Below are 13,985 nucleotides of genomic sequence, written 5' to 3'. Positions count from 1 at the left end.
GCATTTATACTTCTGCATTCTGTTTGTGTTCCTCTGCAATAACACTTACTTAATGCTACAGTAGCTGGCAGTGAAGTTTCTATGTTCCTCTGTGCTCAGTTTCTTCGTAGGTGTTTTGTTTACAGCGGAATTGCGGGCAAGGCAAAATAACTAGACAAGTAGCTCAAACTCATTCATTCAAAAAAGAGGCAGAAACCAGCTAACATGCAACAAATTTTGGGTAAACACAAAAAAGTGTCCACTTGGTGCTCCACCAGGGGACTCGACACTTGTTAAACACTCGTGCCACTGGGCTCTCTGAGAGGAGTCTGGCTGCAGACTCGGTGCAGATGCAATCTGAGCTGCATGCAATGCTTTTGAATGGGCTCACCTAACCCTACCAGTCACAGTGACGTCACTAGCTCCATTGAGTGCATTATGTCTGACATTGCATCTCTGAGATATGCAGTCTCAGCTTGCATCATAAAAGCTGCATCCAGATACTATTGGGGCTCTCTGCCCCACCCACACTCATCACTGCTACCAAGCGACTGATCACAGTTCCTGTCATAGGTGCACTTTTTTGGCGAGGTGTGCATAAAGGTTTGTGTCTCCCTAAGACAAAGGGAATTGACTGACCTCTATGCTAGAGTCACCACCAGACTATACGTGCACATTTAATGCAGAAGTACTGACCTTATTCTATAATGCAGAAGTGCGGTCGTTTCTGCGATTTGTTTCAGAACATGTGATTTAGAAACAAGCGTGTTTAGGAATGTACATTAAAAAAAAGAATAATATAATAAGAAAATATTAGTTTCATCATCAAGCAGCATAACGAGCTGTTTTTAACGTCTAAATATCAGTGTAAGTGAATAAGACTGGAAGTCTGGAGCCAAAAAGATTCCAATGGCTAAATATTTTGGTCAATGAACTAGCCTTTAAATGCCAGGTATGTAATTCTTGCCACTAGAGGGCACTTATTCACAACAAACAAAGGTGTAGACTGCGTCCGAAACCCCCTACTACTCTGTAGATACGGCATTTGAATTAAAAAAAAATTTTTAACTATCTTTTTATTGAGATGTAATAAAAATCTGATTATATAACACCACAATCATATTTACATCTTTGTTTTCAATTTAGAGGAAAAGACAAAATTAATGGAAAAAAAGAGCAAAAAAAAAAAGGATTAAACAAAGGAAATAAAAGGGAAAAAGGGGGGGGGGGCAGGTATTAAGGGAAAATTAGTAACAGATTATTTTAGTGAAAACATTAGGAAGAAATTTTGAAAATACAAATCATCTATAAAAGCCATGTACCTGATGATCAATATGACAATGGCTTGTTTAAACAAATCTTTGGAAATAGGGGGAATATGTAAATAGGCTAAGTCAATGCCAGATTATTTAGTCTTTTCCTGTTTCATTTAATAAATTGCTGAAATTTGAAATAAGATATTTGAATTTAAATGTACTACTCGGCCATTAGAAAAGTATGTTCTATACCGTATGAATGTGAGCAGTATGAATAGATCACTACATCTGCCATTTTCTCATGATCATGTGACGTCTCCCGTTTGAGTGGCGTCGTTTCACTCCCATTCATGAATTCTCTCGCAGGGCATCATGGGATAGCGTAGTATGCATCAGATGCACTCTTCAGAATCTTGCCAGGAGTAGTAGGTCATCTGGGTACTTCTCGCATAGTGATTTTCAAATACTTGGAATTTTGACATACTACTTGACTCGAACACTGTTTTTAGTGTACTATATAGGATGGAAGTATGCGATTTCGGACACAGTCACAGTGCTATGACACCATGACAAAGTGTGTAAACATGGGAGTTGTGGTCTTCATTACCTTCTGCAGAAAACATGTTCATAGATGTTAATATTCGTCAGAGATTTTGGTCTATATTGACAAGATAGCACCACGCAATTGGTGCAGTTTTGTCAGCTGCACATCCATGATGTGAATCTCCCATTCCACCACGTCCCAAAAGTGCTCTATTGGATTGACATCTGGTCACTGTGGAGGCCATTTGAGTACAGTGAACTCATTGTCATGTTCATGTCATGTTCTGGCCATTCTCCTCTGACCTCTGGCATCAACAAAGCATTTGTGCCCACAGAAATGCTGCTCACTGGATATTTTCTCTTTTTCAGACCAGTCTCTGTAAATCCTAGAGATGGCTGTGCGTGAAAATTCCAGTAGATCAGCAGTTTCTGAAATACTAAGACAAGCCTGTCTGGCACCAACAACCATGCCACGTTCAGAGTCATTTAAATGTCCTTTCGTCCCCATTCTGATGCTCAGTTTGAACTGCAGCAGATTGTCTTGACCATGTCTACATGCCTAAATGCGTTGAGTTGCTGCCATGTGATTGGCTGATTAGAAATTTGCGTTAATAAACAGTTGGACAGGTGTACCTAATAAAGTGACCGGTGAGTGTATATAACCAAAAACTATAGAACACACTGTATTATTGTTTTTTGGGTATTTTAATAAAAAAAATCTTACATCAATGGTTTGAGTGAAGTAATATAAATTCAGAATTTCCTAAGCGTGTGATTGACCGATCATTACTCCAGCTCCTGAATGCATGTGATTGGCTGACTAAAACTTTGGCTCCTGAAAGCGTGTGATTGGCCGATCAGAGCTGTGACCTGCAGCACTTATACACTTAACTGAAGCGGAACAGATTTAAATAGATTTAAGAGTGATGACGTTTCCTAGAAAAGCACCTCACCGAGATCTTCCAATGTGTGTGCGTCTATCAGAGTATTTAAAGCAGGGAGAAGCAGAGACTCTTTATCCACAGCGTTCATTCATAACAAAGCACAGGTGTTTGGATTTAGTTTGAGTTTCCTGACTTCATCATGCAGCAGATCTACATGCAAAGCCATGAAGAGTTCGAAGTGTTCACCACTGTGCTTTCTCCTCAAGGTCAGTCTTCGCTTCGTACTCTCTTTTTTAATTTCGTTTCTGTTCAACACATATTACAGCAAAATGATTGAATCTTTCAGTGTGTCGGAAGAGAGTGATATTCAAACACCAAGGAGAGATGGTAACAACTGTTTTCTCATTTAAACTGCAGCATCATGTGATAAAGCAGATTTTAGTGCTTTAGGAATGATGGAGAAGTTATTGGATGTTTATTTTTCATATGTGTGTGTGTGTGTGTGAGATGGATGTGACAGCAGACTACAGTGCAGACTGTGATGAAGAAGTGAGTGTTCGCGTCGGGGAGGTCGTATTAATGCTGTACCAGGAAAATGCTGACTGGTGTTACGTGCGACTTCATGGTGGAAAAGAGGGATACTTGCCCACAGCCTGCTTTACTGCGGTACTCTTGCATGCAAAACACATGCAGTGCACAAATGAGAACACTACATATCCTAGGAGCATTACATTTCAAAACCATAGGAGTTAAAGGGATAGTTCACCCAAAAAATGGAATTACCTCATAATTTACTCACCAAAACCTGAGTTTCTTTCTTCTGTTAAACACAAAAGAAGATATTTTGAAAAATGCTGGATTATACTGAAACACATTAACTACATAGTATTTTCCTCTACTTGTAAATCAATGGAAACTGGCCACAAACATTCTTCAAACTATCTTCTTTTGTGTTCAACAAAGAAAGAAACTCACATAGGTTTAAAATCATGCAAAGGAGAATACTCACCCACTTGCTACTCTCTCAGAAATAAAGGTACAGAGCTGTCACTGGGTTATTTAGTGATTTATTTAGTTACTTAGGTTTATTTAGTGCCCAAATGTACCTAAAAAGTACCTTTGAGGTATCATTATGGACCCTTCAGGAACAAATATGTATCTTATGAAAAGGTACTGCTCCAGTGACAGCTCCTGTACCTTTATTTCTGAGAGTATACCCTTCAGCTTAATCTGATTTATCAGGGATCGCCACAGCGGAATGAACTGACAGTTACTCTGGCATATGTTTTATGCGACAGATGCCCTTCCAGCCACATTTTGAGTAAACTATCTCTTTAAAATGTGCATTTTAACATATTTAAAAAGTATAAATAATGAAAAGATAATTAAAAAGAATATGCTTAAATGAATAGGCTAGTTCACCCCTAAAGAAGTTTTTCATTTACCTTTACTCATCCTCAAGTGGTTTGAAACTATCATGAGTTTTTTTGTCCTTTTGCAAACAAAAGATGTTTTAAACAATGTCAGTCAATAATAATAATAATAATAATAATAATAATAATATACTCTTAAAATGCTGGGTTGTATTAACCCAATCACTGGATCAAATATGGACAAACCCAAATGTTGTTTTAATTGTTAATTGAATTAAAAAATTATTGGATTTGTCTATATTTGACCCAATGTTGGGTTAACACAGCCCATCATTTTAAGAGTATATTATTATTATTATTATTATTATTAGCATTAGCATTAGCATTATTACTATTATTTAGATTTCTTGCTAACTGATGAGTATAAAACTCATAGCAGAATAGGTATCTATAGAAAAAGGGCAAAATTACAAGGGCACTACAACTGATCAGTCTTCTGTTCTAAAAGTAATATTTTGGTTAAACATTCATTCCCACAGTACATCATATGTGTTTGTTTATGTAGAAGCAGGATCCATTAAGGCCGAGTTTGACTCCTTCGCCGCAGAGCTCAGTGTCTTCTAATGATCGCAGCGGATGTGCAAGGTGAGGCAGAATATTTTGTAACTCTGGTTTATTTATTGGTTATTATGCTTTGTGCAGTGTTGGGTTACTTCAGAAAAGTCATTTGAGTAAAAGTATTACTAATCATTTAAATTGGATTTGTATTACTTAAATATAATAAATAAAATATAATAAATAACTTGAAAATGTACTTAAGTTACTCAGTATGTAATTTAATTATTTGACTCAATACTAAAAATCTAAATAAAGATTAAAATACCACTAATTAAACTCTTAATTACATTTGAGTGAAACAGTCACCTTTAGTTTTAATTTTATTAAACAATATATGTATCAAAACAAAATGTTTGAAATGAATGACACTATGCCATGTATTGATATACATTTCTAAAACATTCTTTTTTTCTTAAGCATATGCAATTGTCTTGATAAATGATTTGAATGTTCTTATAAAATACTATTATTCTGATAAATATATATTACTTTGCTTCTGTAATTGCTGAATTTATGTACACTAAAAATGCTGGGTTCTACACAAGTCATGTTGTCCCAACACAAATCGATTAGTTAACTTAACAAATTGAAGTGGATTGAACATAAAACAATTAAGTTGTCCCAAAAAATTGAATTGTAGAATTGTGTTTTCAACTCATTTTAAATATAAGTACTTTGAACAGCAGCAAATTAAACTGTAATTAAATTACCTAAAATCAAAAGTAACTTACAGTACTTTTTTCAGGGGAAAATTAATTTAATTGTGTGTGTGTGTGTGTGTGTGTGTGTTGACTGGTATTTGTACCTCCAGAGGACGATCTCTCCGGCTGCCCCGCCGCGCATCTCTGCCGGCGGTACCTGCTGGCTCTCCTCGGTTACTGCAGCGGCTGCTCTCTCGCCCCCGCCGGCGCAGCGACGGACAGGCCGTGCGCTCAATCGGATCCATCAACCCGGCGTTTCACCCAGACTGACGAAAGCTCCACTTTTATGATCGGAAGTGGGTTAGAGAACGGCAGAAATAGGACAGCGTGACACCAATGTTTGTTCACAGCTTCTTTTTCAGATGACAGAAAAGGACGTGTCCTGATTCGGGTTTGGGGTCTTGGTAACTAATGGAGGGAGTCTTTATTACTGGCCCTCATGTAAATATTGTGATATTGATTGCAAAGTTTTACAATGCAGATATTATGAAGTTACATCCCACTATTATTCATCTACAAATGTATTTGAATATGTATTTAGGCTATTTTTATCTGATATAAATTGTATGTATATAGGCAAGTTTATATTTGAAATGCGCATGTGTTGTATGTCTGTTTGAAATAAAATGCTAGCGGTTTCAAAATTAATATCAGCCACAATAACAGAAAAAATAATATTTAAATAAAAAAACAAAATGAAATTTAGAAAAATAGGTAGATTACCAGTAGGGGCGTAGCGGACATTTTAAAAGTGTGGTGGGGGGGCTGTATGAGATCATGCGTTCATATAACTATTAATCCTGCTTTTAAATGGTCTGTCTCGAAAAGTGAGGGCGACGTATTGCTTCCACTTGACTAGATTCTGTGAACTTCCTAAAGGCTTTGGCCAGTGTTGTCAACTATTTCCAATGAAAAGTAACTAAAGGCTGCCTGAAAAGTAGCTAAATGTTCCCAAATGACGTCACACAATAATTTGCATATCAGTGACGTCATCACGTAGGGTCTGACCATAGATATATACACTAGATATCGCATACGGACCTTGAGCATGTGTCAATAGCACCGCCACATTTGTACAGTGCTCCCAGCACAAATGTCATTCAATCGCATTAGTCAAGACAGTGTGCCAACGTGAAGATGATGGACTTCTGCGCTGTACGGGTGTATTAACGAGCAAACGAAGAAAACAAAGCACACGGGAGAACTTTTCATAGGTAAGATTTCTTTTTTTTTTATGTTTTTGTATGTTATAAACTTTTGTGCTTAACATGAACGTTATTTATGATAAGCCTCTTACTGCACTGACAATAATGTAAAGTAGCACCAACTTGCACTAAATAATAGGCGTATGCTATTTTTGTTGAATAAAATAAGCAAAAAATGCAAAAGAATTATGATAACAAGATGCTACGGGTCTAGAATCTTGTATTATTGTCTTCGGCTAAGTGTAGTCGCTCCCTCCATTCGAATTAGAAGTGAAAGCAGGAGAGGTGTTTAAGGACACGGATTAGATCAAATTCAACAGAGAGGGAGGATAATACGTTTCCATACACACAAACACATGCTCTTTGCCAGGAATACCCGTGTGGTCACTTATCTATCAATGTAAAATATGTAAAGTTAGAATTTTCGTAAAAACAAAAATGTGCATAATGACCACCGGGAAAAACTCCTGATCATAGATATATGTGTATATCTGCATATCTCTGGCTCTAAATGGCCACAGTCCTCCACAGCAGCTTGGTCCCGCATTCATTTCAATGGAGCGCAACCCTGTACTAAAATGGCGGCTCTATTGACGCATTCCTTCCAATAGACAACAACAGGGTAGGCGACATCTAATGTAAATATCTATGGTGTCTGACAAGCGTAAGGCCGTCATGTATACTCTCTGAGGCACCGTGTATTATTTTATATTAAACATTACATCCAGATGCACAATAAATAGGTTCTTATTAACATATTACTTTGCGTGATGACATCATTGCGTAATCGCAACTCAAAACTACATCTTTATGTAGCATACAAAATAATTAATGTTTTCTCAAATTGACTGGCCATCTCAGCAAAAACAATATTTGAAATATGTCCATTTAGATTTGTATGAAAAATATAGTTGACTAATTGTAAAAGTAAAAAAACACTTTTTGATAAGAATTTTTTTTTTGTTGAATATAACACTGAACAGTTACATTCTTTAATAACGTGTGTACTTACTCTTTTTGACTTGTGAAATTAACACATTTGTAAAAGTGACAATTATAGCACTATTGGAATTTATTGCTACCTAAATTACCTATAATTATACATGTTAACAAATATCAGTAACTTAACAGTTATGACAAACAATCTGAGCTAGTGAATTACTCTACTGAGTGAAGCCTGCAGCCACTGCTCTTTTGAGTCACTTTTTAAAATTTGCTAAAAGTAGCCAAGTGAATGTTAAAAATTGTTAAATTTGTAGCTAGGTGCTTTTTGGAAAAGTTGCTAAGGTACCTACTGAAAAAAACAACCAAACCAGCCTAGGCTGGTTGGCTGGTTTTAGAGGGGTTTTGGCCACTTCCAGGCTGGTTTCCAACTTGGTCTTAGCTGGTCAGGCTGGAAGATGACCAGCTAAAACCAGCTTGACCAGCCTAGCCAGGTTGGGAGCCCAGCCAAAACCAGCTATGTCCAGCTTAAACCAGGCTGGTCAAGCTGGTTTTAGCTAGTCATTTTCCAGCCTGACCAGCCAAGACCAGGCTGGAAATGGCTGGAAGCCAGCCTGGAAGTGGACAAAACCCCTCAAAAACCAGCCAACCATCTTAGGCTGGTTTAAGCTGTTTTTTTAGTAGGGGTAGTATGAAAAGTTGCTCAAAATTGCTAAGTTGGCAACACTGGCTTTGGCGCTGAGACAACGGGGCATTAATGCGCATGTGCACAAAGCAAACATTTTTTAATTGACTTTAATTATTTTAGCTTGGTTGAAAACACATGTAATTTGCTTAAAACCAATTAAATATTATTTATTTAAATTAACACCTAAATTAAATTGGTTTAAATTAACAAAATTGAATTATGATTAATTAGAGGCCTAAATAATTTTTTTTCAGCGTACACAGAAATCCATTTGTTACTATTGTTGCTATGAAGGCCTTAAGAGGAGCAACACAATTTTAAATTCAAATTTGTAGTATCTATATGCAAAATATTTTGTATGTACAAAATATACTAATCTTAATGAGTAGAAAAATATATCACAAAAATATAACACTAATTTATACCCTTCAATATATGATTTTTATAAATTGCATATGTATGTATATATATATATATATATATATATATATATATATATATATATATATATATATATATATATATATATATATATATATATATATATATATATATAGTCAGAATTATTAGCCCCCTGGATTTTTTTTCCTCCAATTTCTGTTTAACGGAGAGGAGATTTTTTTCAACACATTTTAAAATATAATAGTTTTAATAACTCAATTCTAATAACTCATTTATTTAATCTTTGCCATGCTGACAGTAAATAATATTTGACTAGATATTTTTCAAGACACTTTTATACAGTGACATTTAAAGGCTTAACTAGGTTAAGTAGGCAGATAAGGGTAATTACGCAAGTTGTTGTATAATGATGGTTTGTTCTATAGACTATCAAAAATATATATAGCTTAAGGGGCTAATAATATTATTTATTAATAATTAATAATTTTAATTTAAAAAAATTTAGAACTGCTTTTAATTCTAGCCGAAATTTTTTTTACAAATTAGACTTATTTCAGAAGAAAAAATACTATCAGACATACTGTGAAAATTTCCTTGCTTTGATAAACATCATTTCGGAAATATTTAAAAAAGAAAAAAAAAAAAAAATCAAGGCAGGGCTAATAATTCTAACTTCAACTGTATAACTGTTTAACTTTAACTTTCTGTTTATCAAAGTATCCTTAAGAAGGTATCGATTTATACAATGAATTTAAACTGATATTAATAATAAATGTGTCCTGAGCACCAAATCTGCATATTAGAAAGATTTTGAAAGATCGTGTGACTTAATGAGAAATTCAGCATTTTCACTACAGGAATAAAAATGAAAACAGATTTAAACTAAAAGAGTTATTATAAATTGCACAAATTGTTACTTAATTTTTTGACAAAATATAATCCACAACTAATGTAAACTGTTGTGGTCCATTTGCAAACCTACAGCATCATTAGATACAGTATAGAAAGATTCATAACCTCTAAGTAATGAAGCAATCCGTAAACAGTACCCACATCATTTCTTGGAATAACTTTATTGTTGTTAGGCTGAAAAGTAATCAAGCATGCAAACAGCAGATTCCTCAGCTGCGTAGAATCGTCCAACTGTTTTATTCAAAAAACAGAGGAGAGACAATACAGAAAGAGGGGAAAAACCAAAACAAACAAAACAGATCCGATATCTGTACAGATGAAAGTATAATACAATATATACCACTATTGTACACTGGAATACAATATATCAGGAGGGCAGCAGTCACAGAGAAACAGCCTGCGCTCGAGTCTGTGTCACGTCAAGCAGTAAAACATCTCTTTTGTGCTGCTCTTCACACCAACAATATCAATAATGCTCAAGAGCTAATAAACACGCTCACACAGAAAAGTGCTCTGATGTTGTCAACTTAAAAAAAACAAACAAATCTAAACTAATTTAAAAAATGAAACTAATCAAATGCTCATCAGGCCACCAGCACCATCATGCTTCGCTTGGATTTTGACCAACGCTCTGTTTTTTTTTTTTCTTTTTTGAGACGCGTCACGCACAAACACTGCAGATCAGAGCTGGGGACGGGAGAAGATTAGTTAAGGCTGTTAATAACAGGTCTGAACACCTGTTTGTTTTTTATTTTTGGCAACAATGGGTTAAGCTCAGCAAAGTTTCGTTACGAGTTCAGCACAATCTGTAGGAGTTTCACTCCCATGCTTTTATCCAGTGACCGCTGTGCAAAGATCAACAGCTCTAGTAATCAGTTGTACTGTACACTTGTTTTTTGGTGACGGAAAGATTGTATGAGTATAGTTTGATACAAATAGAAGCTTACACTGCCAAAAAATCCTTTTTTACTTGGGGTTTTTTGTCTCGTTTTAAATCTAAAAAAAAAATTAAAAAATTAAAAATCAAGAAGCTTTTTTTAGACCAGTAAAAATATTTTGTTTACAGAATTTATAAGTCAGTACACTGTAAAAAAAAAAATTCAACACAAATTGTTAACTGTAACTAAAATTGTAAGTTAGGTGGACATATTTTTGCACTCAGGAGTTGAATTTACTCTTAAAAAAACGATTTAATGGCGTGTTTGTTGAATGAAAGTAAAAAAAAAATCAGTTGAGGAGATTTTTGATTTCCTCATTTGAACCAAAATGTTGAGTTAACTTAAAATTTTAAAGCAACCGGCTGCAAAAACATTTTGAGTTTATTAAGCTTCAGTGGTTGAAGTTGTGCCAAATTATTCCATAAAGTATACTTGAATTAAAACAGCATTTTCAGTCAACCTAAATAAAAAATTTGGCACAACTTCAACCACTGAAGCTTAATAAACTCAAAATTTCTTTGCAGCCGGTTGCTTTAAAGTTTTAAGTTAACTCAACTTTTTTTTTTTTTTTTTACAGTGTATTAAAGTGACAGTTCACCCAAAAATTAATATTAAAAATTAATATTATATCATAATTTACTCATTCTTGATTTTTCTTTGTTCTGTTGAACACAAAAGAAGATATTTTGAAGAATGTTGGAACAACTGACTTGTGAAGTATTTTTGTCCTATTAATGGTGTCAACTACTACATCAGGGGTGTTCAAACGCGGTCCTGGACGTTCGTTGTCCTGGAGAGTTTAGCTCCAACCCTAATCAAACACACCTGAACCAGCTAATCAAGCTCTTACTAGATATACTAGTACAGTGTTTCTCAACCACGTTCCTGGAGGACCACCAACACTGCATGTTTTGGATCTCTCTTTTGTCTGTCACTCCTATTACAGGTCTTTTAGTCTCTATTAATGAGCTGATGATCTGAATCAGGTGTGTTTGGTTAAGAAGACATGGAAATGTGGAGAGCTGGTGGTCCTCCAGGAACGTGGTTGAGAAACACTGTACTAGAACAAGGGTGTCCAAAATTGGTCCAGGAGGGCCGGTGTCCAGCAGATTTTAGCTCCAACTTGCCTCAACACACCTGTAAGGATGTTTCTGGAAAGCCTAGTAAAAGCTTGATTAGCTAGCCCAGTTGTGTGTGATTGGGGTTGGAACTAAACTTTGCAGGGCACCGCCCCTCCACAACTGAGTGTGGGCACCCCTGTACTAGAAACTTCCAGGCAGGTGTGACGCAAGCTGGAGCTAAACTCAGAAAGACACCGGCCCTCCCGGACTGAATTTGGACACCGCTGGGTTACATGTTTACAACATTCTTCAAAATATCTTTTTTTATTCAGAACAATCTCAAATTGATTTGGAATAGCTGAAGAGAGAGTAAATAATGACAGAATGTTCATTTTAGGCTGAACTATCCCTTTAAATGAGTTTTTTCTTTAAACAAATCAAAATAATCTTGTTGTCGGTTTGAAATAAGACTATTTTACTTACCCCTTTGGCAGATTGTTTCGATTATAATAAATTAATCAAATCAAATTATTCAATTATAATTAAATGAAGGAAAATTGTAATTAATTTTGGCTTTAATTTCCTGAAAACAAAACAATACTTTGTACCGATCTAAAACGCTTCTCGATTTAAGAATTTTTAGATATTTGGACTAGAAACAAAGCAAACCTCTAAGTAATAAAAGTATTTTTTGAAGTATAAAGGGTTATTTTATCCCAAAATGACAACTGTCACCATTTTCTCCTCCTCATGTTGTTCCAAATCTGTAAAACAGGGCTGCTCAACCCTGTTTCTGGAGATCTATCTTCCTGTAGAGTTCAGCTCCAACACTGATCAAACACACCTGAATCAATTAATTAGGATATGAACAGCACTTGATAATTACAGCCAGGTGTGTTTGATATGGGTTGCAACTGAAATCTGCAGGAAGGTAGATAATCAGGAACAGGGTTAAGCACCCCTGCTGTAAAACATCCCTTCTGGTCTTCAGAACACAAATGAAGATATACATTTCCCTCCGCTGACGATGTTCACCCACATCTCCAAGGCTTCAAATGTTCATGAAGAGATCCAAAAAATAAACCCGTGTGAAATGAGAGGTTTAATCTAAGTCTTTTGAAGACACAATCACTTCATACGGTAAACAGACCTAATTGAGTATTTTATTCACGTATAAATATTAACCAGCGAACATAAACAGCAGAGATCAAACCTCACTGGCTCTCGTAGAAGCTCAAACATGCTGTGTAAGATGCCAGAATGAACCTCGCAGGCTCTTGTGCATCAAGCAAGCATGCTTAACTTATCATAAAATGCTCAATTAAATATGTTCATCATAAAAGGACGTCACTTTTCTTAAGATGGCTTTGAATCGCTTTTTTTAACTTTTAATATTTCAAATTAAATAGTTTAGATTCATTTTTTGACTTCTGTCATTTTGAAATGTAATAGTTTTGGTCTAACAGACTTTAGCTGAGGGAGAAAAATCACTTGTTTGATTTTATAAGTTATTTTTATATAGAAATCTTCATTTGCGTTCTAGTTCAAGTTTGGCTGAAATGACATGAAGGTGAATAAATGATGACGCAATGCTATTTTCAGGATAAACTTACCCTTTAAACCAGTGTTTCTCAACCACGTGCCTGGTGAACCACCAGCTCCGCACATTTTCCTTATCTCCTTAACCAAACACACCTGATTCAGATCATCAGCTCATAAGCAGAGACTAAAAGACCTGCAATGGGTGTGACAGACAAAGGAGACATCCAAAACATGCAGTGTTGGTGGTCCTCCAGGAATATGGTTGAGAAACACTGCTTTAAACCATCTTTGACACACATTACCCTCTACTTCAGTAATTTAGTCAAGCCTAACACAAGTTATAATAATAGAAGTAGGAAAATGCTGAAAATATTACCATCTCAGCTAGTTTTCATTTAGTTTGAGCCAAATCTACGTTACATTCTTCATACCAAGTAAACTTGTGTGAATTGCCTTGCGTTGAACAGGAGCAGACATGCAAAAAAACGACAACCAAACTAAAAACCGATGAGCCTGAACAACTGTATTGAAGGCAAGGCTGATAAGAGTTCAAAGGCCGATCTGAGATTACACAATAGAAACTGGCACTCAGACGGACACACGCTCCATGCTGATTCGCTGAGAGAGATTTTCTGAGCTCTGACTATGAAGCGAGACATTTAGGTGATTTCATTTCCAGGCTTTTACTGTGTAGTGTTCTTTGGATAAGACAGCAATGCATGGGTAGTACAATGTGGAGAAGTGCCAAAGACAACTGTATCACTGAGACGACACCTGGTTTGTTCCATAGGCCGGAACAGTGCTGAAAACACAAAACAATTCTGATGAAGGAGGCCCTGTTACCTATTAAGTGCACACAGACTGAAGTTTAGACAGTCAGCGATTCAAATTAGTTTGTAAGGATGTTGATGCAGAGCCGTGAATCCAGCAATGAGTGTCAA

At 35.7% G+C, this 13,985-nt stretch overlaps 2 protein-coding genes across 2 annotated transcripts in view; one reads left to right on the top strand and one right to left on the bottom strand.

The window, feature by feature from the left end:
- Nucleotides 1-2,515: 2,515 nt before the first annotated feature.
- Nucleotides 2,516-5,727, top strand: si:dkey-97a13.12 (uncharacterized). The gene is made up of 5 exons (XM_056467712.1): nucleotides 2,516-2,928; nucleotides 3,009-3,049; nucleotides 3,170-3,328; nucleotides 4,601-4,680; nucleotides 5,465-5,727. Exons 1-5 carry the CDS (start codon nucleotides 2,862-2,864, stop codon nucleotides 5,622-5,624), a joined length of 507 nt encoding a protein of 168 aa, XP_056323687.1. The 5' UTR covers nucleotides 2,516-2,861; the 3' UTR covers nucleotides 5,625-5,727.
- A 3,918-nt stretch (nucleotides 5,728-9,645) lies between these two features.
- The window catches only part of vcpip1 (valosin containing protein (p97)/p47 complex interacting protein 1), a 15,192-nt gene continuing 10,852 nt past the window's right edge, over nucleotides 9,646-13,985 (bottom strand). The window contains exon 4 of the mRNA XM_056479528.1: nucleotides 9,646-13,846. The gene's annotated coding sequence lies outside the window, so the exon portion shown is untranslated. The remainder of the gene's footprint in view (nucleotides 13,847-13,985) is intronic.

This window comes from Danio aesculapii, chromosome 2 (assembly GCF_903798145.1).
Source record: "Danio aesculapii chromosome 2, fDanAes4.1, whole genome shotgun sequence".
In the NCBI taxonomy this organism is placed as follows: Eukaryota; Metazoa; Chordata; class Actinopteri; order Cypriniformes; family Danionidae; genus Danio; species Danio aesculapii.
The sequence above is the reverse complement of the archived record's forward strand: the minus strand, read 5'-3'. Positions and strand labels throughout refer to the sequence as shown.

What these genes read in the sequence shown, in the direction of transcription:
- si:dkey-97a13.12 (XM_056467712.1), top strand. Translation starts at nt 2,862, where the DNA reads ATGCAGCAGATCTACATGCAAAGCCATGAAGAGTTCGAAGTGTTCACC. An exon ending in CACTGTGCTTTCTCCTCAAG is followed by an intron (nt 2,929 to 3,008) that starts GTCAGTCTTCGC and finishes TGAATCTTTCAG; the next exon opens with TGTGTCGGAAGAGAGTGATA. An exon ending in GATCGCAGCGGATGTGCAAG is followed by an intron (nt 4,681 to 5,464) that starts GTGAGGCAGAAT and finishes TTGTACCTCCAG; the next exon opens with AGGACGATCTCTCCGGCTGC.